This window comes from Bos javanicus, chromosome 8 (assembly GCF_032452875.1).
Source record: "Bos javanicus breed banteng chromosome 8, ARS-OSU_banteng_1.0, whole genome shotgun sequence".
Taxonomy (NCBI): Eukaryota; Metazoa; Chordata; class Mammalia; order Artiodactyla; family Bovidae; genus Bos; species Bos javanicus.
Genome location: NC_083875.1, coordinates 17,295,101 through 17,322,842, shown reverse-complemented (window position 1 = coordinate 17,322,842; position 27,742 = coordinate 17,295,101). Strand labels below are relative to the sequence as shown.

The 27,742-nt window shown below is 38.8% G+C and overlaps 1 protein-coding gene across 1 annotated transcript; it reads right to left on the bottom strand.

Moving 5' to 3' along the window:
- Nucleotides 1–364: 364 nt before the first annotated feature.
- On the bottom strand, nucleotides 365–27,610 carry C9orf72 (C9orf72-SMCR8 complex subunit). Its single transcript, XM_061425106.1, has 11 exons — nucleotides 27,543–27,610; nucleotides 20,612–21,099; nucleotides 19,227–19,286; nucleotides 12,402–12,497; nucleotides 11,593–11,657; nucleotides 10,263–10,335; nucleotides 8,561–8,677; nucleotides 6,654–6,889; nucleotides 3,592–3,649; nucleotides 2,461–2,570; nucleotides 365–2,355 (listed from the first exon to the last, which is right to left on the bottom strand). Exons 2-11 carry the CDS (start codon nucleotides 21,053–21,055, stop codon nucleotides 2,169–2,171), a joined length of 1,446 nt encoding a protein of 481 aa, XP_061281090.1. The 5' UTR covers nucleotides 21,056–21,099; nucleotides 27,543–27,610; the 3' UTR covers nucleotides 365–2,168.
- Between the last annotated feature and the right edge of the window lie 132 nt (nucleotides 27,611–27,742).

Sequence of the window (27,742 nt, the reverse complement as noted above, 5' to 3'; positions counted from 1 at the left end):
GTTCAGGTTTCCTCTTTGAGAATTTAGCAATGTAATGATCAGTCTTCTTCTAGAGAAACCTTTCAACTCAACTGTTATATTTATGAATGAATTTTTTTCCTCGGAGTAAAAATGTCATTTGTTTTCTAGATTGAAGGGTTTAGATTTCTTACACTTTCACATTGTATACCTATACTGGCAACCTGGAAGGAATAACTTCAGCTTAGGTTGTATTATTATAATAGTAACTAAGAAAAAAGAATTTGCCCAATCATTATCTTATATCTGCTATTTTAGTATATAAGTTAAAAAATCAGAATGCGATCTTGGGAGTTAATAGACAAAACCAACCGAACAAATGAACAAAAAAAACGACCACATATGATTCCAGCATCATATAGAACCTTTAAATATATTTTCTTTCAAAAGAGAGTATCAGTAAAATAAAAGTTGTTTAGATACATGATGATTGTCAGCTAAGAAGGAAGCCAATCAGTCATTCCATATAGCACTGCTTTTCTGAGCAAATAACTGAAAGAGACAAAATTTCCCACATTTTATTCAAAATTCTCCATCTAGGAGCAAAGACATATAACAATGTGCACACATGCTTTAATAACTTATTTCACTGTACAACTTGCATCCCAAACAATAGTACAATAAATGAGCAAAAGAAAATAATTAGCACTTAAATAATCTAGCAAGTAAATAGCACTGAATACGGGGTTCAATAAGGTGGTATCTGTACACTGTTTCATGACTGAGCCATAGCATCCCTCATCTGGTTGAGTGTGTGTCTAAAAATCAAGATGTCTGCACTTTTCCTATTAGTGATGTGAAAGGCTGGTAGGACCTATGTTGGTTCTGGTTAAATTCGGTGGGCAAGGGTGGAGGGGCTCTACCACTTTTCTCCCTTTCTTATACATATCTTTCCCTTTTATGTTACTTTCACAGTTTAAATAAAAATGTATTTTATGATTGTGTATATTGTCTTGTCAATGCTGTTTTAGCACAGAATTAGGTTAATTGGGTATATTGTAGCTAGCACAATGGTCCAAACACAGGAAGGAAACAAAAGAAATTGACCACTTAGTTCTGCCAAAGTAGCACCTAGTAAAACAGCAGGTCAGTAAAGTTTCTCCTGCTAGTCCTTGTATGATGAAGGCAAAGAGACATGGCAACAACTCCAAGAACACGGGCAGAAATGTAAGGAAGACGATATTATTCTCGTTCTTGAAAAGAAATCTTACTAGTGAGTATTTTTCTATTCCATTTAATAATCTGAGTTATAATGATTACTAAATCAGAGCAAGACTATACAGGAGGAAAACAAGATAAAAATGAGTGACTAGGGAAATCTGAACTTCTTCCAAGTGATTACATTTTCCAAGGGGAAAAAAAAAGGCACAGGAGGTACACATTTCAGTTTGGCTCAAAAATAATGAAAAGTAACTGGAAAAGTTGGCAATAACTATGGAAACATTAAAATCCAATTCTCTGTATTTTCTGTGACAGAGCTCAACAAACAAACAGAAAAAAAACACCCTGACTGTGATTCACCATCATCAGGACTATACACAGTGCCTGACGTTTCTACCCAGACTGAATCCTGAGGAGTATGTCTGCAAAGTAGGATCTTATAACTGATTTCAACAACACGTATGCTTGATCAATATTTTCTTTCTAAAACTCAATCTATGTTCAAGCTACCTTCCTTCTGTGGAGCTGAAAGAATCTAAATGCTCTGGTTTGTAGCTGATTGTAAAAGTAGTTCAGTAACCCCACATACCAAGGAACATCAAGAGATGGAAAGTCAACTAGTCTTATGCCTGTGAAAGCTAACTCAGATATCACTTTGATACTTGTAAACCATGTAAGTTTCAAAAAACAGCAGTTGTGGTCAAGTTTATATCCTACATCTTTAAAAGACAGCAATACTATTTATTATAATTGTAAACATAATAAGTCTGTCTCCGAAGACAGCACATCCAGTAAAAGGTGCATTTATTGTAACCCTGCACGTGACATCCCCTTACAAACTTTTTGTGACAACTGTAGTGTAACTAACTAACTGCCGTTGCTAAGTAGGGCTCTAGAGCATGACTGGAGGGAGTCTCCTTTCCCAACATCACCAACCTACGTTAGCAGCAATTATGATTGTGACGAAACATTCTTAACAGGTTACACATTTAAAACGTCATTAGAACATCTCGTTCTTGGACACTGGTATAGAAAGGTCTTCCAAAGATAAAGGAGTGGAGGCCTGGCTTAATTTTCTCAGCCAGAGCCATTATTATGTTAAGATCGCCCTCTGCTGTTAAATCAAGGTCTATCTTCAGGTTCCGAAGCGATTTAAAGGGCTTTTTCCCCTTCTGCCTACAAATAATGATACAAGAGAAATTATAAGATAGAAGAGGTCCAAAGGGTTCAAAATGAAAGCAATTAATGAAGGTTTTTCTTCCATGGAGGAGTCTGACTTACGTATCATCTTCTATATATTTTATTAGCGTCAAGGCTTTTCTGTGAAGGACGAGCAGAAACTGCGCAAGGAAAGTACTCCTGAGAGACAGACCGGGTTTCAAATGAAAGACCTGCAGGAAAATGAAGCATGCTCATAAATAATTTGCTCCCGTTCTGCTTATCCACAGCATGTTTCTGCTGACAGTGCCTGGCAGGTAACCCACGTTTGAGCAGCTCTCCCTAATGGTCTCCATAGATGGATACATCCTGGTGGACAGGAGGGGATGGACATACTGGAATGGCCTGACAGTTCTGCTTCCTCTTTTAAGAATGGACTCAAAATTGTCCTTCTACCTTAGACTACAGTCATATTTATTTTGTTATTAAAAATCATGATATAGGTTACTTCTGGTTGTGTTACTTAGCTCTGCCCACATCTTCAAATAAAACTGGAGCTCTTAGAGGTTGAACTGTGCTTTCACTATGGTTTTGAGATATTCATATTTTTCTATTTTGAGGGGTGGGGGGTGCATGGGTAGTGGTAGAACAATTTTATTTCTGCTTGGGAAGCATGGAATTACATGACTTTGAATTATCCCTGAACTTTGCAACATGTCACAGATCACACAGACCTGGATCCAAAATTTCTAGTTAACCTCAGGATTATATTATTTCAAAGCTACATCTATGACAACTGTTTCCTGGCCTGATCCCTAGAGTGATATCATAACAAAGTCCCTCTATTTTAAGAAATAAGACCCATATAATCTAAAATTTTCTTTAAAATCTGATCTTTTACAAAGATATGAGACAGTAAGGATGCTATCATCTAAGTAAGTCTTAAAGACATTTTTTGCTTAATTAAGGCAAATATACAACATTTGTACAAAACTTCCCTTCACTAAAAGAAAACATCCTTGGGTTATAAATTAGTGCTTAGAAGTTATTATTTGAACTGGGGGATGCTGCATCTTCAATTGTTAACATACAAACTACTTTCCACAAATAATTCAGCAGAAAAATAATTTTGACACTTTAGAAAAACCAGAGATAAAACTACAAAAGGAGCTAATTCTACAGGCATTGTGGGATATACTGGAACAGAACACATGTCATATCATTCACTCTGACAATCTCAGGTTTAATACTTACCTGATCCAGGAAGGCTTTCACAAGAGTGTCTCTATGTAAGACATCTTGAAAAATATTCCTACGAAGAAAACAGACCAAATGTTGACATGGCTTATACAAAGCTGTTTTCCACAACCTCTCATGCCAGCCAAACTAAATTATTCGAAATGGGATTATAAACATATTTATAAGAATTACATAAATAAATACAATAAAATACAATAAATAGATTTGGAAATACAATAAAATAGATTAATACACTCATTTTAACTCAAGTATACATTTATCTATTACTGGAGTCTGTCAGGCCACAATGTGATTATTTTCTTTTTAATAGTATAAGCAGTCCCAGGAAAGGTATGTACGTATCTATCAATGTATTTTAATACTTCACCTTATAAAGAATATTGAGAGCCTTAGGCAGTTGGTAAATGCAACTACCAATTCCTGTCATCGCAAAAACATAAAACAGCAACAAACATAAATATACGCCACTACTATCAAAAACCCAAACAAAATAAAAGGTTAACTTCATGTACTAATAACTCCTAATAAGCAGTTTTGGAAGAAAAAAAAAGTAAGAGGATGAATGTTAGGAAACATTCAAGTGGGAATAAGGAACACACACAGATGATTATCTCCAATGTCTTGCCCACTGGGTTTGCATCCACAAGTCCATCCTCTGGTGAGTAACATGAATCAGCTACCTAAGAAAACGTTAGCTACATCGGCAATGAGCAGAGTCAAAATTAAGTTCTAATTCACACTTGAGATAATGTTCATCTACCATACAACTTAAGATATTATGCTGCTAAGTCGCTTCAGTTGTGTCCGACTCTGTGTGACCCCAGAGACGGCAGCCCACCAGGCTCCCCTGTCCCTGGGATTCTCCAGGCAAGAACACGAGTGGGTTGCCATTTCCTTCTCCAATGCATGAAAGTGAAAAGTGAAAGTGAAGTCGCTCAGTCGTGTCCAACTCTTCGAGACCCCATGGACTGTAGCCTACCAGGCTCCTCCGTCCATGGGATTTTCCAGGCAAGAGTACTGGAGTGGGGTGCCATTGCCTTCTCCGTAAGATATTATAGGCACTTTAAAAAGACTGTCTATTTTCCAGGTCTCAACCCCTTTTGGTCTTTCTCTTCTTCCTTCCCTCTCCTTGCCTTCTACTTCCCTAAGGAATTTACTGGGATACTAGGCTATACTCAAGTCAGGGGGTAACATAACATTTACTAAGGTAAACAATTTTTAACTAAAAAGAAAGAAAATAGTCGGGATCATCATATACCTGATCGAAGTACCAAGGAAAGAGATGTGTGTGCAGATGTAAATAGCAAAGTACCTAAAACTTCCTAGTTTTAGGGAATGGGTGTTCCCAACTACAGAAGAAGGAAACTCAGAAAACGGGAAAAAAAAATCAGCATTTCACAATTACTGGCTGTTCAACTGGTGGCCAGTGGGAACTGCCAGCACCCACTTTCTGGCTTTGGAGAGAGAAGTTAGCTATTTAAGTCTAGTGTTCTGAACATGTCTGCTTTATAATTTGATTGTCTTGGTCAAAAGGGAATTAGATGAAGCAAAGTGTCATAAAAACAGTATTTTCAGTGACTGATTTTTCATGTTTAGGTAGTGAGTGGAATTATTTTTAAGAGTTAAAATTAAAAATATCTTAAAAATAAGTAATATTGCTTAAACTAAAAAGTAAAATATGTCCATAAAACATAAAAGTTAATAATACGTCAATCTAGAGTCTGAAAATATTATCTTTGGATAATGTTATGTTTAGGAAATTTACTTAACAGCTGAAAACAAATTTTAAAAGTTCATGACATTATTTGTTATGATCAGGAAAACAAGAATAGGTGGCTCATCACAGTTTGTCAAATCAGCGAAGCCAACATAACTGGCTAAAAATGAGTAAGACATATTAAAACCATACATGTATCTCCTCTAAAAAAAAATTCCAGAACTTTAGATAAAGTTCACTAAATTCCCCTCAAAGAGCTCTCCAGCAACCTACCAAAAAACCAGAAACAATGGACAGCCAGGAAAAGCTGGTTCTTAATGAAGCCATCTTTCCGTACCTAGAGACACATGAGACTGGGGATTCCTGGGACATGGTGTTCCTTTGCTATGCTTGTGGGCAACACCTGCTGTCTGACTAGTGGCGCTTCACAAGTCTGTTGCCTCAGCTCAAAATTTTTCTGTAAGACACAGGATAGGGTTGCTTGCTCCAATTTTACTGCTGCCTTATCCACTAAAACCTGGATTATTTACTAGTCAACATTTACTGAGCACATTCTATATGCCGGGTACAGAGAACCATGAGAGTATATGACAATTTATTTTCCTGATTTCAGAACACTAAGTGTTTTACAGTTCAGATTTCTTTTTTTTTCTTAATTGGGTCCACATTCAACATTTTATTATCATTACTTTTTCTGTTAATTTACCGATCATACCTTATGGTAAGAAATGAACACAACACAAGAGAATATAAAAGGATGCTCTATTACTGTACTTTCACAGTTTTGCTGTATTTTATATTTATATGTCAAGGGAAAAAAAAAGATACCATTCCCTCTTTGGTTTAGTTAATAAATAAGCTTCTTAATGACCTTTACACACTAGTCTATAAGCAATGGAAGGACCTGGGTCTGGGGCTGTCTGGTTGGCCACTATTAACCTTAACATCACTGATTCAATGGACATGAACTTGGGTGAACTCCAGGAGATGGTGAAGGACAGGGGAGGCCTGGCGTGCTGCAGTCCATGGGGTGGCAAAGAGTCGGACACGACTTGGCCACTGAACAACAACAAACCTTAGCACCTTGTAACTAGGGGCTCAATGTATATCTGTTAATTAAGTACTTAAGTACTTATTTTTAAGGACTAATCTTATGGCAAACACAATCATACTAAAAAAAATAGACATTTAAGAAAAACAATGCTTGATTCACCACAGATTTCTTCTAGCATAATTAATATGTCTTCCCTTTTAAACACTGAATTGTTTGTTTCTACTCATAAAAGACAGTTTTCTAATGCTGCTTAATGACAACATCAGAAAGCAGGGCACGACGTACAAGTCCGGGGTAAAGCTTTCATCTGTGTAGATGAAGGTATCCTGAGCTACGTCTTCTTCTGAAGTGGCTCGCCAGAACGCTGCCAGCTCTGATCGCATGTATCTACGCTGATTATAAATGTGTTCGTGACAGGGTGGCATCTGCTTGACGGTATTGACGTCCACATCTATGTGTGTGGTGGGGTAGGGCGCGTACATGACTTGCCGGAAGGGAAGCACAAAGCTTCCAGTTGAATCCTGTCAGAATGAAAAGAAAACCGTCTTTTACACTGAAAGATATGAAGATTATCTTTTAATTTAAAAAATTGGCTTTAACTTAGCAAACTCAGCTCTAGAAATTTATCCCAGAAAATGAATCATGGTTGTGTGTCACGTTTGAGTGGCGTGTGTGCTACAGCACTGGATTAAACAGTAAAACACCAGAAACACTCTGAGCGTCCAAAAAGAGAAATACATATTTATTCATTTAAAGAAATGAAAGTCATTTATTGTTTAGCTGCTAAAAATTAAGTTGCCAATGTTTATGTGTTGATACTGAAAGATGTTCATAATATATTATGAAAAAAGGAGCTTAAAACATGAAGAGTATAATCTAATTTTCTGGGCTGGGGGAAGGGAAAGATATGAAAAAATTACAGAGGAAGAAAAAGACCAGAAAGATATATGCCAAATATTAATAGGGGCTAGTCAATGGATTATGAGATTACAAGTGAGTTTTTATATTCTTGGTTATTCACATGTTCTGTTAAGTATCAGTTGAATATGCATTTTTATAGTAAGTATACTTCTTTCCAGGTACAGTCAGTTGGGAAGTCAGTTGCCATATAACAAGTACCTACTGTTATAATATCAAAGTATGCGCTAAAAGGCTATACAATTTAAACTTGCATGGAAAATTCTTAAGAAACATGTTTTCATTAAATTATAGTTTCAAATTCTCTGCTATGCATTTGGTATAGGTTCCTTTAAGGGATAAAATTATACATTAAGTGAGATGATGCTGAGGAAATGAAAGTACTAAGTACCTCATTATGCCTTTGATAGGAGAAGTTCTAATTTTCAGATCTGTACATATCAAATAAAAAATGAGTTTCTCAAGTAGTTTCTGTATTTAAACAATATTATTCTGAGCTCAGAGCAAGCATATTATTGAAAATGTAAAAGCTGAATATAATTTTTACTTGCAACAATTTTTAGTATTTTTTTCTTTCATTTTACTATGCCTACATCCTCAAGAAAGCAATCACTCTGAGAGACTCAGACAATCATTAGGAAATCTACTTCTTCATATCTCTGATGATAATCAAAACATCAATAATAAATTCAATAAAGTGAATAAGGATTCCCCATAATTAATGAAAATAATTGTTAATTTATATTTATCTGTTTTGCTCCTTGAAAAGCAGACTCAAGTAAATAAAGAAAAAGTATAAAATAAATTTTTTCTTATATATACATACACACTGATAAATAGAAGCTGGTCAAATCCTATACAATTTTTCAAGATAGGAAGCAGCTTAACATTTCCTTTTCAGTAAATGAATGTGGTACATAAAACATAAAATGGTAACAAGAATTCAAATCTGTTCAGTAAATAAGAAATAGTCCCATTTTAGTTGTGTACACTGATTCAAGCACATATCAAAAAAAAAAAAAAAAATCCTGAGACCAGATAGGTGTGGGAAACCAAACAGAAACACCAAGAAAGCTATTCTGTGATGTTTTCCTGATACAAACTATAAATTTATAAGATATTCACTCCATCCTCAGACCTGTGAAAAGGAAGTCAAGCTCCTTACCATACAAACACGAGACACGTTAAATGCTAATGTTCAACATATATTTATAAAGAATCTCAAAGATGATTTTAAAAAAGTTTGTGTCACTTGTGATAAATGGAAACTGTACCTTTAGTAGGCCTTGTACAAAGAGCCCTGACTCATATTTAAATGATGATTCTGCTTCACACAATCTGGAGCATTTTCTCTCTGCTGGAGTCAGAAAAAGGCATAATGTTCTTACTATCTGTAAAATGAAAATATTTTAGCATTAAAATATGGATAAAAAGGCCAGTTTGCTTAGGAAAGAGACCTGAATAGAAATTTCAGGTGTTACTTTCAATAAAACCTATTCTGAAAAATAAGTATTTCTCAGTAACCTGGAATAGTCTGTGGGATATAACAGCTGTTGCTTAACCTAAGTATTCTGTGGCCAAATAAGCTTGGAAAATGTTAGTAAAGTTAACTGTATGGTATCACAAAACCATTACCATTTGAATACACACTATGACTCTCTAGGTGACTGATACAATAAGCAGACTTTCTCAAACTTATTTTACCATGGAAACCTTATTCCTAATCTTATATGAGGAAATAATGACCTAATATAATTACTGATTATATATCCACCCAGCAATAATTTGGATGATAAAACTAAATGCAGTTAAATTAGGCAGAATTATATCTTCTATTTAAAAGTTAGAGTTTAGAAACCTATCATTCTGACAAGATTTGGTGATAGATCTATTAGGAAAAAATAAAAAGCCATGTAACTATCTCAGAATTCAGGTTATATTCAGAATTTTTATATTAAAATAGTGGTTTTTAAATTAATGGTGGCAACCTTTTTTTCCTCAAATTAAAAAGATAAAAGAGAAGCTATTAAGCTAAAAGAGGATGGTAGATAAGAAAAATGTTTGCAAAATACAGAATCCCAACCATTGAGGCTTTTTCTCCCCAAGAAGCAACTGGGAAGGTCCTAAGGAATCTGAAAGCTCTGCAGGGCATGAACTGAAAGCTACCTTTTGGGGCAGCAGAAATAATAATAAGCCACTAGATATAATAACAGGTAAGTTAATCTGTCATAAATGGTTATACCAGAAATATAATCTTGGTAAATCAAGGGTTGGGTAAGTCTACAGGGAAGCTTATCACAGAAAAAAAATAATGAAATTATTTGTCAAGCAAATAATCATTCCTAACATACTTCTTGTGTAAAACCTGAAAAATTAGGTTTGCTTAAATTGATAAGATACATATACTTATCTCTTTCTAATTAGTGATCAGTGAAGAAAAGTACAAAATCCCTTAGTTTACTACCTAATGCTTGGAAAGGTTCATGAATTCTTTTTTAACTCATACAGCACTAAAGGAGGTGGTCACAAATGTTGCCATACAACCTCCAATGACCACTTGGTAGCAATAGGTTCCTAAAAGGAAAAGATTTAGAGGGAAAAGCAAGGTAATGAAATCACGATGAATGATGAGATTCCATTTCCAAAAGAACATGGCCATCTTCATATACATTAACGATAACATCAGGAAATAGAAGACAAGTATTTTTAAAAACATCTGATTTTAAAATATTCTCAAAACCATTTATACAATACTGAGACTAGTATTTATAAATTATCATGATGAAATTGATAAATAACTTCCATTTCAGATAGTTTAAACTTATTTTTGCCATAGGGTGTCCCAGTAATTTGGTCAGATTACACTGCCTCCTAAAATTATAAGATCATCTTGACTGCAACCTAACCTTTAAATTACAATCCACATATGTTAGCAGCATTAAAAAATCAGATTTGCTGGATTACAAAATAAATTACCTTATTTACTTTCTCTGCACTGCTACCTACTACAACAGAGCAGCCACAAGTTTGCAGGTGTGAGCTGATAGCGCTGCGAATTGAAAAAGAAAGATTAAAAAAATGTTGACTGTAAAATAATTTCACAAACTAAAAAAAAAAGGCAAGTGAACTTCAAAAAACTCTGAATAGCTTTAAATGATGAACATCAAAGTTCTGATCATAATGCCATCTTTTATTTCTATAGTACTCTGCATTTTCCACCACTTGACTTTCACAGATTCTATCTGAACCTTAAAACAATGCAGTTAGTAAAATATCACAGTTTTACAGTGGAAGAAATTGAGGTACAAAGAGGTTAAAGTGGTTTGTTTAAAGTCAAATGGGGCTAAAAATAACCTCATGAATGGTTGACACTGAGCAGAATCCGGACTAAAGAGCTTCTGATTCAAGCCATGTAAGGCTTTGAGGTTAAACACATATCTTTAAGACCCCATCAGGAACCTAAAGGAGAAGACTTGTAGACATAAAAGCAAGTACTTTATCCTTTCATTCCTCATTTTTTAAAACAAAATTTCATGATAATCTATAATTGTAAAGAAACACTCAAGTAGAAGATGAGCTTATAAATGCAGGCAGAGCTCTTAGGGGACTAATATGCAGGCACTCAATAAACACTGGCCATTGTTATTATCATTTTTCTTAGAATAAATAAACAGACAATGTTAGCTATTTGCTATTATTATGTGCCCATATGTGCCATGCACTGTTTTAAATGCCTAATACGATTCATCTCACTGAATCTTACAACACTCCTATGAAGTAGGTAATATTATCCCATCTTACAGATGAGGAAATGCAGGCATGGAGAGCTCCTGCAGCTTGCTCAGGGTCACACAGCAGTGAGCCAAGAAGCCTGATTTTAGAGCCCACGTTCTAAAATCTACTGTAACAAGGAAAGCATCAGTACAAATACGAAAATTGTCTTTCCTAGGCCTAAATGCGTCCATCTATAACACAACTTAATTAGAAAGGGTTCTTTGTTTCAGCTTTCATGAGAAGAAAAACAAGAAACCAGAACCAGACAAGGCTCTAAGAATTCTTATCTAAACACTATGGGAAACTCAGCTTCTTTAAATATTAAGAAGAGTCACATCAAATGTATCATAGGTAAATAACAAGTAAAGAAGCAACACAAAGCTAAGCAATAATTCAATCATGCATTGCTGACCCTAGAATAATCTAGTTAGGCATTCTCTTATTATTTTCTTCCTTCCCAATCTTGTCACAGGTGAGCATAAAATCTGCATCTGCTTCATCCAGCTTTTATGAAAAGAAACAAAATTCTTACTTGAGAAGAAAGCCTTCATGGCAACTGTCACCAATATCATCATCATTGAGAACTGTGTCAGCTATCTAAAATGCACCAAAAGGAAAAAAAGAATATTCTGGCTGTTAAGAAAACGCTGAAATAACAATTTTAATACATAAGTTTTCTGAAGTCTAGGTTCAATGAGACACAATGCCCTCATTTCTGAGCATCACAAATCCCCATAAAACAATCTGTGTCACCAATATAAACTTGCAGAACAAGTGATGTGAAAGCTGGGGAGACAGGTTAAGTAACCATTTTTACAAGAGCTACTTCCTTTTCTGAGCTGTCACAATCAGGAAACAAATCTTAATTACAAAGTCAGGAAGCTGCTAAATTAGTTACCTGAAGATTTCTCTTCACATCTATAGTGTGCAATTCCTAATGTCCTCAACAAATGGGTGATTAAGGAAATCACACTAGTGAAGATAGGGGAACGTCCACTAGAGCTAGTGATCTGTACACTGCTTTGTTACAAGAAGTACTGCACTGAACACTGATTGACTCTCTAAGGTCTTAAATTATACTTCTAGGAAATACACGAGTGGAGAATTTAACTAAATTTATCATAACTGCTATTACTAACCAAAAGGTCTCTGCTTGGTCATTAAATTCAGAATTTTAAATGTGTTTGTTAAAGTGGCTCATAATTCATATGAATGATATGTATGATAAAAATTTGTACTACTAAAATTAGAACATTACTAATATATGTAGTAGTAATATAACTTAGGGGAATTAATAAACGGTACCATTGCTCCGATTTAAGATGACAACTGAGAACTTACATCTATTTCTTCTGGAACACTGTGCGATTTCATAGATGAAAGCAGTTCCATTACAGGAATGACTTCTCCAGTAAGCATTGGAATAATACTCTGACCCTGCATAAAAAAGTAAAATGAGGTGAAGAAAATCACAAACTATAGGATGAAGTTGGCGATAACAAATCAAAAACTGAAAGCAAAGAATAACACCCTTTAACACATAAATACTTGATAATTTATTCAAACACTGGAGGAGGAAATAACAACCCCTTCCAGTATTCCTGCCTGGAAAACTCCATGGACAGAGGAGCCTGGTGGGCTACAGTCCATGGGGTCGCAAAGAGTCGGATACAACTGAGCAACTGAGCGCACACATTCAAACACAGCCTCAAACAGTGTCTACTCCGAAACCTTTCTATTTCTATAAGATTTATATGCTATTTAAAACTCCTTTTCATTCTTTTTTTTTTTTTATGAAGGTATGAACTAATTGAATCATAGTAATCATTTCACAATAAACAGGTATGTCAGATCAGCACATTATATGCCTTAAACTTTTATACAATGTTATACATGAATTACGTCTCAATAAAGCTGAAAAAATTAAAGAAAAAAAGAAATATCATATCTCAGGTCTCACCTCAGATCTATTGAATCAGAATCTGCGTTTTAACATGATTTCTAGATGGCTGGTAAATTTGAAGGGCACTGATTCATACTGTAGCATGTAATTAGAGATTTAAAACACAACTTCCTTAAATAAGGGTTATTAAGATATAACTATTACATTATTGGGCTTCCTTGGTGGCTCAGATGGTAAAACATCTGCCTGCAACGTGGGCCAGGAATGATTTTCTTTAGTCAGAATGGAATCATTGGTTTATCATTTACACACAATAATTAAATCACCACACCAAATTTAGAAAGAATCTCCTCTGCAATTTTATTGTGAGAAATAATCAAAGGTCATCGATGCATTTTATATTAAAAATGGGGAAAGACAAGCGTAAAAAGGCTTTAAAATTCTCAGTAGAAAACTCAGTAGTAAAGCTTGAGTCAATACTCAATCTCTATATTCATAATAAGGTATAATCTACCCAAATCAAAGTCGTAGCATGTATTTTTAAGAATCAACAAAGACGACAAGTTTCCTTTAGTGTTCTTTCAAGGTAATACTACGACTGCTTACATTTCAAAAATGTAGTTTTAAAATCTGCAGTTTATAGAAGGAAGTTGAAAACTCAATAGAGAACACCGCATGTGTGAAGCGCCTCAAGTATGGGTGGCTCCTGCATGCATTCATGGCCACTGTGACTCCCCAACATGTGTGGCCCATGCTGAAATCACAGACTTTTAAAGAGGCAGATGAAACTGTCATATGTCTATCAATTTTTAGCTAAATATGTTTTTAAAATCACGTATTAAGATCAATCTAAGAACAAAACTTATCCCCTCATTCACATTTCAGGAAATGATTATATTTAAACTGCTGCTGCTACTGCTGCTAAGTCGTTTCAGTCGTGTCCGACTCTGTGCGACCCCATAGAAGGCAGCCCACCAGGCTCCGCCATCCCTGGGATTCTCCAGGCAAGAATACTGGAGTGGGTTACCATTTCCTTCTCCAATGCATGAAAGTGAAAAGTCAAAGTGAAGTCGCTCAGTCGTGTCCGATTCTTAGTGACCTCATGGACTGCAGCCCGCCAGCTCCTCCATCCATGGGATTTTCCAGGCAAGAGTACTGGAGTGGGGTGCCATTGCCTTCTCCAATATTTAAACTCCTTACATTAAATTGAAGAAAGTAGGGAAAACCACTAGACTATTCAGATATGACCTAAATCAAATCCCTTACGATTATACAGTGGAAATAACAAATAGATTCAAGAGATTAGATCTGATAGACAGAGTGTCTGAAGAACTATGGATGGAGGTTCGTGACACTGTACAGGGAGGCAGTGATCAAGACCATCCTCAAGAAAAAGAAATGCAAAAAGGCAAAATGGTTGTCTGACGAGGCCTTACAAATAGCTGAGATAAGAAGAGAAGCAAAAGGCAACGGAGAAAAGGAAAGATATACCCATTTGAATGCAGCATTCCAAGGAATAGCAAGGAGAGATAAGAAGACTTTCCTAAGTGATCAATGCAAAGAAATAGAGGACAACAAGAGAATGGGAAAGACTAGATACCTCTTCAAGAAAATTAGAGATACCAAGGGAACATTTCATGCAAAGATGGCCACAATAAACAGAACAGTATGGACCTAATAGAAGCAGAAGATATTAAGAAGAGGCAAACTGTACAAAAAAGATCTTCATGTTGAAGATCTTTTTAGTTCTTCTGTGTATTCTTGCCATACTGTTCTGTTTATTGTGGCCATCTTTGCATGAAATATTCCCTTGGTATCTCTAATTTTCTTGAAGAGGTATCTAGTCTTTCCCATGGTGATGGAGTTCCAGTTGAGCTATTTCAACTCCTAAAAGATGATGCTGTGAGTGCTGCACTCGATATGCGAGCAACTTTGGAAAACTCAGCAGTGGCCACAGGACTAGAAAAGGTCAGTTTTCATTCCAATCCCAAAGAAATGCAATGCCAAACAATGTTCAAACTATTGCACAATTACGCATCTCACATGCTAGCAAAGCAATGCTCACAACATTCTCCAAGCCAGGCTTCAACAGTACATGAACCGTGAACTGCCAGATGTTCAAGCTGGATTTAGAAAAGGCAGAGGAACCAGAGATCAAATGGCCACCATCCACTGGATCATAGAAAAAGCAAGAGAGTTCCAGAAAAATATCTACTTCTGCTTCACTGACCATGCCAAAGCCTCTGACTGTGTGGATCACAACAAACTGTGGTAAGTCTCAAAGAGACAGGAATATCAGACCACCTGACCTGCCTCCTGAGAAATTTGTATGTGGGTCAAGAAGCAACAGTTAGAACTGTACATGGAACAGCAGACTGGTTCCAACTCAGGAAAGGAGTACATCAAGACTGTATATTGTCACCCTGCTTATTTAACTTATATGCAGAGTACATCATGCAAAATGACGGGCTGGATGAAGCACAAGCTTGAATCAAGACTGCCGGGAGAAATATCAATAACTTCAGATACAGAAATAACACCATCCTTATGGCAGAAAGCGAAGAAGAACTAAAGAACCTCTTGATGAAAGTGAAAGAGAGTGAAAAAGTTGGCTTAAAACTCAACATTCAGAAAACTAAGATCATGGCATCCGGTCCCATCACTTCATGGTAAACAGATGGGGAAACAATGGAAATAGTGACAGACTTTATTTTCTTGGGCTTCCAAATCACTGCAGATGGTGACTGCAGCCATGAAATTAAAAGATGCTTGCTCCTTGGAAGAAAAGTTATGACCAACCTAACAACATATTAAAAAGCAGAGACATCACTTTGCACACAAAGGTTGGTCTAGTCAAAGCTATGGTTTTTCCAGTAGTCATGTACGGAGGTGAGAGTTAGACTATAAAGAAAGCTGAGTGTCAAAGAACTGATGCTTTTGACCTGTGGTGTTGGAGAAGACTCTTGAGAGCTCCTTGGACTGCAAGGAGATCCAACCAGCCCATCCTAAAGGAAATCAGTCCTGAATATTCATTGGAAGGACTGATGTTGAAGCTGAAACTCCAATACTTTGGCCAACTGATATGAAGAGATGACTCACTGGAAAAGATCCTCATGCTGGGAAAGATTGAAGGCAGGAGGAAAAGGGGACGACAGAGGATGAGATGGTTGGATGGCATCACCGACTCGATGGACATGAGTTTGAGCAAGCTCTGGGAGTTAGTGCTGGATGGCATGCTGCAGTCCGTGGGGTCGCAAAGAGTCAGACATGACTGAGCAACTGAACTGAACTCAAACTCCTTACATGCATATTTGAAGTAGAAACTCTGCATTCCTAGGACCAGTCCTTTTCTTCAGTGACTTAACTTAGTTTTCAGAGCCCCATATCATGTTAAGTTGCTTTAGAATTTAAATGTGATGCTGCCTCTGGAAATGGTATCCTAAGGCATAGGCCCCCTTGTATCTCTCAGGATGTTTTATTATTAAAAAAAAATTTGATCCTGTAGTAACCTATGAATACAAAACCTTCACTGTTTTTGCTTTTTAATTTTTTAAATGTCAGTTTATAATTACAACTATCAATACATGGAATTCAAAGACTAATGATTGAAGTTGTGTTAAATTTGCTTCCTTGTAAAACAATTTTACCATATGACAGCTACAAGCAACTAAAACTAGCATGATTCAACTTGTTTTAGACTATATATCATCGTCAAACAGTACTTATTGCTCAAAATAAAGTCACTGCAACCACATGATGTGGGATTTGCAAGAACTCAATTATCAGGCAACTCCTTTTCAGAAAGGATAATTACGGGAGAATACCGTCCCTTTGGGGCTCCCTTGGTAGTTGAGCTGGTAGAGAATCCACCTGCAATGCAGGAGACCCCGGTTCAATTCCTGGGTTGGGATTATGCCCTGGAGAAGGGACAGGCTACCCACTCGAGTCTTCTTGGGCTTCCCTTGTGGCTCAGACGGTAAAAAACTCGCCTGCAATGCGGGAGACCTGGGTTTGATCCCTGGGTTGGGAAGATCTCCTGCAGGAGGGCAAGGCAACCCACTCTCGTGCCTGGAGAATCCCCATGGACAGAGGAGCCTGGCAGGCTACAGTCCATGGGGTCACAAAGAGTGGGACATGACTGAGCAACTAAACACACACCTTCCCTTTCAGTTCAGTCCAGTCGCTCAGTCGTGTCCGACTGTTTTCGACCCCATGGTGTAGGCATATATACTATTTATACACAGCATCTCAGACATTTATCATCATAAGCAAATGGAGATCCTCACTGAAGCTTAACAACAACAAATACTAGATGGCTGACCACAGAAGAGGCTCTAAAATGTCTTGAATTTCTCAGCAGGAAAGCGGTTCCCCTTTAAAAACCTCCTGTTTATTCAAGTATGTGTGTGCTTAGTCACTCAGTCGTGTCCCACTCTTTGTGACCCCATGGACTGTAGCCTGCCAGGCTCCTCTGTCCATGGGGATTCTTTAGGCAAGAATACTGGAGTGGGTTGTCATGCCCTCCTCCAGGGGATCTTCCCAACCCAGGGATCGAACTCAGTTTTCCCACACTGCAGGTGGATTCTTTACTGTCTGAGCCACCAGGGAAGCCCAAGTATAATTTCCTCCTGACACAGAAAGGGGAGGATAACATTTTTAAGAAGAGAGCTTAAAAGAGAAATAAACTGTAACGTTAATAGCTGTTAACTTTATAAGCACAGACTTCTGGTTTGAAAAACCCCCAGAAAACGTAGAATTTTACTGGGTTCTAAATTTCATTATGTTGACATAACTCTACTAGTTCCTCCATAACTAGAAGGTACATCTAGAGGTTGGTGAAAGTCCTGGGCACACTTCTTACTGCCTAGCAAGGAAAGCCGGGCTTCTGTGAGTAAAGGGAAATATTTTCTTGTTAAGTCTTAGACCTTTCTCCGTATATGCTTCCTTCTGACTTTTGTAAATATTATTTACAAAAGTACAAACATATAAATTTTGTAAAGATCATTTTATAGCATTTTGTATTTGCCTTATGTTCCTATATCCTGACAAATTTCTAGAAAAAGCGATTGTTTAAAATACTGTTTGTCTCAGGCATCCCAAAGAGAACCAGAGAGAAGGCTTGTTTACACTGGAGTTTCCAGAGGAGCAATGAGGGTGGCCAGAGGCCCAGAGGCGATGAGAGTAAAAGCAGAGAACGGTTTCTCTGTGGGGGGATCTCCCTTCAGAACATCTCTGCCCTGGGTTGTAAAAAAGGCTTTGTAATGAGTTTCCATGAGGGAAGCCATACCCTTGCAATCATGCTTCTCAAACCCTGGTGCCTGCTCCCTAAGGATGTTCAAAGCCATGGGATAAACATGGCATGTTTTCTTGGAGACTTGATACCACGAGAAGCCAGGATGGTAAGAAGGTAAGGAATACTAGTGGCAAACTGTAATATTAAAACAAATAGATATATCACGGAATAAAATGTAAACGGCATGAGGTTTAAATTGAGAAAGGAGCATTGACATAGACATACACTATCGTGTGTAAAATAGGTAAGTAGTGGGAAGCTGCTGCGTAACACGGGGAGCCTACCCTGGTGCTCTGTGACGACCTAGAAGGGTGCATTGGGGTGGGGATAGGATATATATACATACATATATATAAACTTTTGCCTGATTCATGTTGTTGTTCGGCAGAGACTGCTACAAGACTGTAAATCAATTATCCTCCAATAAAAAAAAATTGCGAGAGTTTTAAAGCTACAAATGAGACTTCAAAGAAATATCATGTCTAGATCTGTGTGTGTACTCCCAGATATGTTAGGGGTACTCACTCTCCTGCTACAACTACTTCTGTAGAAATGCTTAAGAAGCAATACCTTAAAAAAAATAATATACAGCACTTAAAATTTTTACTATGTGCAACTTGTCTAAAACTTATCCTATGCAAATGGAAAAAAGGTAGCAAAATATTAATTTGTAGATTCAGTTCTTATTATCGTTCATTTAACTCTTCAGGTCTAAGATATGGAAGTTTTCATCCAGTTTATTCCATTTATCTCCATGAAGGTTCTGTTTGCGTTCAGGCTCGCTCTGTCAAACTAATAATGTCTGCAGGGAATCCTCTCAACCCAGGGATTGAACCTGGGTCTCCTGCATTGCAGGCAGACTCTTTGCCATCTGAGCCAGCAGGGCAGTTTAACAGAAGCGCCCCTTAGCTTTACGCAGCCCTTAGTGGTGGGTCTGGCCGTGTCCGGGGATGAGAAATCTGCGCCTTACCTGATCTTCCATTCTCTCTGTGCCTTCCAAGACGATTTTCTGGACATTTTCTTGCCTCTCCTGAGCAAGAGAAAATTCATTAAAATTAATAAACCACAACCTTTAGATACTTGTTTATTTTCCACAATACAGTTAAACGGCAGACATCTTCCTGGGTAATTTAGTTTATGGGAAAATACTTTCCACTTTAGGGTCCAAAAAAGAGGGGTGGGTGGGAAGCACCCAACAAATCCATGCTCTCATAGACAATATGAAATAAAATAACACCCTTTTTGTTGGCAGTTAAAAATATAATTTGACAGAAAAACAGTCAGTGTAACTAACACCTGCAAAGTTTCACAAAAGAAACTAATGATTTGTACTTTTCAAACTGGATAAGATCAAGATGAATCTAGGAAATACCGAGCTAGATTTTAAATGATTTTTATAAACGTGAGCATTAAGGAGGTACGCCTGCAAACATACTTTAAAAAAAAAACTCTTTTAAAAGATACTACTTTCCCCTACTATCTGGCAAAAGCCTTACAAAAATCAGTAATGCTTTAGTGGATTTCCATGTTACTATGAAACTAAGCAGAAAGAATGAAATCTGTTCTTCTCATGTGCCAGAATTACAGTATATGGAAATATAAATATCACTATTTATTAAACTATAGGATTTAGGTGATAACAATAATTTCCTCTAGCTCAAGTTACAAAATCGAAAGGAATATTTTCTGAATACCATTTGGTCCAACTTCTTCATTTTAAAAATTTGCGAACTTGGCAAAAAACTTAAAGGGGCCAAAGGTTATACGGGCAAAGGCTTATGAAACATTGTCCTAAGCTGCTTATACTATACACAGTAAGTGAAAGACAGGGTCATGCAATGCAAAAATAAGCTTTCAGAGTCAAATACTTCCAAGACAAATCCAGACTCTGAAGCTTATGTTTCTTAATTTCTCTAAGCTTTGGTTTTCTGTTTACAATGTGGAGCTATCATCTCCTACCTTCCAGGGTTAAAAGACCACAAATACCAGCCTAGATTGATTTGTACCTAATATGGTAGAAGCAGATAATAGCTCCTGTTTGAAGTTAACTGTACATAATTTCTAAAAATTAGATATAAGTGTGTGTGCGTGCCCACTCAGCTGTGTCTGATTCTTTGTGACCTCATGGACTGTAGCCTGAGAGGCTCCTCTGAACATGGAATCTGCCAGGAATACTGGAGTGGGTTGCCATTTCCTTCTCCAGGAGATCCTCCCCAACCAGGATTGAATCCAGTCTCTTGCATTGGCAGGCGGATTCTTACCACTGAGCCACCTGGGAAGCCAGATATAAATGTAGTGGAAGGTAAACTGTCAGTGGCTAGGTTAGCATGCTTAATAAGTTCCAAACCCACTCACCTTATGCATCCATATCCTCCCTTTCCGGATAATGTGAGTTAATCTATCCACACACACTCTGTGAAGTGGGAGGTAGAAGCTCAGCTCTGTCTGGGGAAGTATAATCGATAGTCCATAGGTGCTTCTATCCCCATTCCAGTTTCCGTCGAAGATTAATGAAACAATAATTACTCCTTTCTCAGATAAGACAAAGAACTTCACGTCTATTGCCCCACTCTCTGCATTTCGAAGGATTTCTCCGTTGAGGGTATGGTTGGCAAGAAAAGTTATTTCTCCGTCGCTGAGAAGTAACTGTTCTGTCTTTGGAGCCCAGATGTGCCTTACTCTGGGACCAAGAATATTGTCCCAGTAAGCGAAGGTCGCTGCTAATAAAGGGGATTCACCACTTAAAGCAATCTCTGTCTTGGCAACAGCTGGAGATGGTGGTGGACAGAGGGTCGACATCACTGCATCCCAACTGTCACATTATCTGAAAGCTCCAGGGATATCTGGACAATGACATACAAAACCAGTGATCAAGTTCAGTGATTTTTAAGTCATCCATCAAAAACGCAATTGTTGGTATTGATATCTACATGCGTGCACATACTCAGTCATGTCCGTCTCTTTGTGATCCCATGGACTGCAGCCCACCAGGCTCCTCTGTCCATGGGATTCTCCAGGGAAGAATACTGGAGCGGGTTGCCATTTCCTCCTCCAGGGGATCTTCCCAACCCAGGGATCAAACTCACATCTCCTGCGTTGGTAGGCAGATTCTTTAACATTGAGCCACCTGGGAAGCCCACTGATATATATACACTACTCTGTTTAAAATGGATAACTAATAAGGACCTGCTGTATAACACGGGAAACTCTTCTCAATACTCTGCAATGACCTATCTGGGAAAATAACGTGAAGAGTGGATATATGCATGTGCTGTACAACAGAAACACAACACTGTAAATCAACTATACTTCAATAAAAATTAAAAACAAACAAACAAAAATGTGCACTCTAAGGTGTAAAAATAAAAAATTCTTAAATGATTTAGACATATGTGGTTTTCTCCTCTCCAGTCAAAAAGATGTGAAAGCATGCCTATTTTTTAATAAATATTATAGTATTTATATAAATATTATATAAATACTATAACTATTATATACTAAACCTCACTGTTTCTAAATAGCCAGACTATTTGCAATTCTAATATGATTGGCTATTTGGTTCCTGAACCATAGGAATTAAAGAGAAGCCAATTGGGAAAGGGAGGGCTCACCTAGAGACCATGGCCCCTGCTATGGGCTGAACTGTGTCCTTCCCCACCCCAAATAGATGTTCAAGTCCTAACCCCCTGTGATCTTATTTAGAAATAAGTATAATCAAGTTAGGATGAGGTGATATTGGATCAGGATGGTTCTAATACAATGGCTGATGTCCTGACAAGGAGAGAAAGCTTTGGAGACAAGCAGACAGAAACAGGGCCATGAGAAGATGAAGATAAACTGGAGTGATGTGGCTCCAAGCCAAGGTATGTGTGCTGGTAACTACCAGAAGCTAAACAGAGGCAAAGAGAGAGTCTTTCCTGGAGTATTTAGAGGAGCATGCCTCTGCCAACCACTTATTTTGGGCTTCTAGCTTTCAGAATTGAGACAGGATACATTTTTACATCACCCAGTTTGTGGTACTTTGTTACGGCAGTCCATACCTGGCAGTAGAAAGCCTTAAAAGCTGCTAAGAAGTGGGGGGTGGGAGGGGGGAGAGAAAAGAAAGACAAAAGATTATAAGACCACAACAATCTGGAACCATATGAGAAAATGAGGCAACATGATGCACACGATTATTCTCAACATATTCTTTGGGCATCAAGGGTATTAAAGCCAAATACAGGTGTTTAAAATGAGGTTAAGTATATTTAATATGCTATTTAAGAAATAGGAAATATATTTAATATGCTGTTCAAGAAAGCAGTATGGCATTTTATCATTACAAAGAAGCTTCTATACTAAATGGCTGAAATAAAAAAGCTTTAATTATTTAAAACATGTAGAGGACTAAATGGTTGGATAGGCCCTTTCAATCTACTGGGAAACAGAGAAGAGTGAACTGCCCAAGGTCACTGAGCCGAACTAGAATCCAGGTCTCTTTGACATCTTGCTGCTGCCGCCAAGTCACTTCAGTCATGTCTGACTCTGTGCAACTCCACAGACGGCAGCCCACCAGGCTCCCCTGTCCCTGGGATTTTCCAGGCAAGAACATTGGAGTGGGGTGCCATTGCCTTCTCCAATGCATGAAAGTGAAAAGTGAAAGTGAAGTCGCTCAGTCGTGTCCCACTCTTTGCGACCCCAGGGACTGCAGCCCACCAGGCTCCTCCGTCCATGGGATTTTCCAGGCAAGAGTACTGGAGTGGGGTGCCATTGCCTTCTCCAATGCATGAAAGTGAAAAGTGAAAAGTGAAAGTGATGTTGCTCAGTCTTGTCCAACTCCTTGTGACCCCATGGACTGTAGCCTACCAGGCTCCTCCGTCCATGGGGTTCTCCTGGCAAGAGTACTGGAGTGGGGTGCCATTTTTACATCTAAACCCATTCCAATGAATCACTCTACCACATGAATCTACCAATGAATCCACTCATACCACATTCAATGAGGTATGAATGCAAAATGAATCATTCCTGCCTAATACTAAAATTGAATACCTATGCGTATTCAGTGACAATTTCATTTAGGCAAGTCTAAAATTGTGGAATCTATTCATTATAATGGTAAAGGATAGTAGTTAATAGGTGAGCTATGATACATCTATCTTTGCCTGTATGATTGCTTTAGAAATAACATTTGATCTATAACTAAATTCATGTCAAAGTAAACCATTTTACTTAAAATAAAGAACTTTATCTACACCTTGTCAGGAGAGCTCAGAGACTAAGGAAAAGCAAAAAATAAAATACTCTAATTTTAGAGTGTTGTATGAGCACTTTTATCATGATGTCAAGAATGGATATACAGCGTTTGGCAAAATGCCTTACTGTAAGTATGTGCAGAAATGGTTTAACACAAAGACGGTTCTTGTGTATTTTTTATTTTAGAAATTCATTTAGGAAATATTCACAGTTTTAAATGTGCTGTCTCAATTTAATAGACTTTAGAGACTACACTAAGTATAAGTTGTATAGCTTGCTTAAAATATCCACTGTTGGGACTTCCCTGGTGGTTCAGGGGTTAGGATACCACGCTCCCAATGCAGGGAGTGTGGGTTCAATCCCTGGTCAGCGAACTAAGATCCTGCAGCCCACATGACTCAGTTGGAAAAAAAAAAAAATCCATTGTTACAGATACAAGTTAAATACTTTACAATGACAGAATACAGGAATATAATATGAATAGAAAATGTAATGATGCTAAGATAATTAATAACAGCAAACTTTAGAGGCCAAGGAGATGCATTAAGTAAACACATACCCATATCAGTATACTGTAACATATTCTTTTGTTCTTTCTTTTTGGATAAAAAAGGTGAATAATCATAAAGGTAATATTGCCACTCAAACATTTCAGCATTGTATTGAAAATAAAAGACACTTCTTAAGTGGAATTGAGCCCTGGAACAAAATCTGGTTAGATTATAGCACAACCTTTTACCTAATTGTGAAAACTGTTCTATTATAGGCTACTAACTATGTTCAACGGAGAAGGCAACGGCAACCTACTCCAGTACTCTTGCCTGGAAAATCCCATGGACGGAGGAGCCTGGTGGGCTACAGTCCATGGGGTCGCTAAGAGTCGGACACGATTGAGCGACTTCCCTTTCACTTTTCACTTTCATGCATTGGAGAAGGAAACGGCAACCCACTCCAGTGTTCTTGCCTGGAGAATCCCAGGGATGGGGGAGCCTGGTGGGCTGCCGTCTATGGGGTCGCACAGAGTCAGACTGACGCGACTTGGCAGCAGCAGCAGCAGCAGCAACTATGTTCAATTTTACTGCTAGTATCATCAGAAAGAAAATAAAGGATGAAGATTATGTTGAATTGTTTAACTTTAAATCCTACTAGAAGAAATAACTTCAGAAATTAAAGTCACAGAGAAGTATAGTTAAGAGAGCCGTAAAATGAATGTACTAACAGTTAAAGTCATCATCTTTGGCAAAGAAAATCCATATATACAGAAATGGCTCGAAATCAAGAGTCTTTCATCAATATATCTTTTTACATGTAGTGCTGGCTACACCAGACAGTTATGAAACAAGAGTTTTGAGGTAAGCCAGGATCCAAATTGGGTGACACAGTGGCTTGCCACACTCCTGTAAACAAAGAACAGGGTTCATGAGGGTGTACCCAATATACTTGCTGAAAATAACCCAACACATGCAGACATAAAGATTAATTACCACACGTTACAACTGTTAGCACAGGGGAAGTTTTAAAGTTTTGCTTTTTTTAAACCTCTGCTAAAAATCAGTCATCTCTTCTCTGATTGATATTTAGAAAGTTGGTTGGCCCTTCGGCACCCCACTCCAGTACTCTTGCCTGGAAAATCCCATGGGCAGAGGAGCCTGGTAGGCTGCAGTCTATGGGGTTGCGAAGAGTCAGACACGACTGAGCGACTTCACTTTTACTTTTCAATTTCATGCATTGGAGAAGGAAATGGCAACCCACTCCAGTGTTCTTGCCTGGAGAATCCCAGGGACAGAGGAGCCTGGTGGGCTGCCGTCTATGGGGTCGCACAGAGTTGGACACGACTGAAGCGACTTAGCAGCAGGAGCAGCAGCTGTTGTAAATAAGAACTCAACCATCATTAGACCCACATTTCTCATAACCATGCTTTCTGTTTATTACCTCCCAATCCTAAAAGAGGGGGCTTCCTTGGTCATTCAGACTGTAAAGCATCTGCCTGCAATGCGGGAGACCTGGGTTCAATCCCTGGGGCGGGAAGATGCCCTGGAGAAGGAAATGGCAACCCACTCCAATACCCTTGCCAGGAAAATACCATGGATGGAAGAGCCTAGTAGTCTACAGTCCACGGGGTCACAAAGAGTCGGACATGACTGAGTGACTTCACAATCCTAAGAGAGGGCTTCCCAGATGGTGAGGTGCTAAACAATCTGTCTGGCAATGCAGGAGACTCAAGAGACTTGGGTTCAATCCCTGGGTTGGAAAGACTCCCTGCAGGGAGAAATGGCAACCCACTCCAGTATTCTAGTCTGGTAAATTCCATGGAGAGAGGAGCCTGGCGGGCTATATAGTCCATGGGTCACAGTGTCAGACACAACTGAGTGACGGAACGCGCGCGCACGCACGCACACACACACACACACACACACAGCCCTAAGAGAAGCAGGATCCTAATAAAATAGCCCTACTTCCAAAATAGGACCTGCCCGGACAGATTTTATTGACACTAAACTCCCTGTAATGCCAGATAAAAAAGACTTTGCAACACTTTCCAAGACTCAGAGGTGTAGTTCACCATAGCCCTATCTGACCATCTCTCACAGCTCCAGTTTCTCAAATAGGCAGGCTAACCCACTACTCCCTAGAATTACTTAATTAAAACAGAGCCCAAGGGCAGTCTTGAAAAATAGGAGTCTTTGGTTTTTTCTTTCTCTGAAAATTAATTTGGATTGCTAACAGAGCCAGAAAAAACAAAACAAAACAAAACAAAAAACAAAAAAATGACACTATTTTATTAACTTTATCAGGTGGGGGGAAAAAACCCTTTAGCTCCTATGTAATTGTCCCCTGCTGGCCTAGTGCACAATCCATCACCTACTTCTCTTGTTTTTGTTTCATAGAGTACATTCATCATGATGTTAATTTCCAACCGATTCAGGGCTTTCCTAGACTGACAAGGTGCCAGCAATACTATCTGTGTCACATAACACCATTGTATTTCAAGTATTCTGACTCCAGGCTATTAATTTCCCATACATTACATTCCTGCTTCTGTGACGTTCGAATCGTGTTAAAAGTTTTCCAACGTCTAAGATCATCAGTAAGATATAACAGTATTTTCCAAGCTCTTTGTACCAATTAAAATAACAGATGGATTGACCCCCTTTGCTTTGGATCACAAGATGAGAATAGTCTGAATCGGAATTTATCCATTGGCCACAGTCAGACTGTTTTCACTAAAGCCTAACAATCTCCATTGTTTCGGAAAGGGCCACCTCTCTGGGGCAAGTGCATGACCTCCCAGTCTTCTGAATACAGAAGCCTGGTGGAGATCACCAGGGCCAGTCAGACACTGTGTGGTCAAAGCAGACGCGTTAATCACGGCACTTCTTTCTGAAACTGATGCCATGAGTCAAGTGATGCCCAAATCATAATGGTCACTTCCTTTAAGTCTGTGCAATCTCGGAGAAGAGAAGTAAACAGGTCATGAACCACAGAACGGGAGCAAAACCCAGTCTAGAACTGCTGCATCAAATTCCAGGGCATCAGCAATCCTTAGCAACCTCGAAACCGAGACAATTCTGTAAGCCAGTAGTTTGATCCCAGCCCACCCCATCCCGCTTCTTCCTCTCTCGGACCCCGACTCGGTCCGGAGCAGCCGCGCGCCGCCAGCTCTCTGGCCTTCCCCGGGCCAGGCCTCTTGGTGCCCGAGGCTCCTTCCCCTGGAGCCCGCGGCACAGGGATCCGACGGATCGATCTCTTCGGATCTCACGCCAGGACCTCGGGAATGAGCCAGCTCGGGGACTGCGGGCGGGAAAGCAGAAAAGGAGACGGAACCCTATGCCCCTATCTCTGCGCCCCGGCTGCCGGAAAGTCCGGGGCCCGGATGCAGGCAACTCCACTAGTCGCCGGGCTGGAAAACCCGATGCCCGCTTTCGGTCAGGGGAGAAAGGGGTAAAAAGAAGACCCGCGGAGCCGAGCCCTGGGGAGAGCCTCCGCCGCCGCCCTTGCCCGATCCCCGCAACCGAAGCCCAAACGGCCACCTACACGCCGGCTTCTCACTCACCCACTAGCCACCGCCTGCTGCTTCGCCGTCGCCGCCGCCGCGGGCAAATGGACCGCAACCGCAGCCCCGCCCCCGTAGCTCTGGCCCCGCCCCTGCCCCGCCCCCGTGAGCGTCGCGTTCCCGAACTGGCTTCACGCCACGGTCGTTTCTCGCCTTGTACTCTTCTTCTGTTTAAATTTTTTCCGATCTTTGCTCGTTCA

Bases quoted from the DNA above. Each gene is read 5' to 3' on its own strand.
- C9orf72 (XM_061425106.1), bottom strand. From the start codon at position 21,055: ATGTCGACCCTCTGTCCACCACCATCTCCAGCTGTTGCCAAGACAGAG. The intron at 6,890-8,560 runs GTACAGTTTCCA...TCATTCTGACAG, and splicing joins TTGTACAAGGCCTACTAAAG to GATTCAACTGGAAGCTTTGT. The intron at 3,650-6,653 runs GTACGTCGTGCC...TTTTCTTCGTAG, and splicing joins GAAAGCTTTACCCCGGACTT to GAATATTTTTCAAGATGTCT.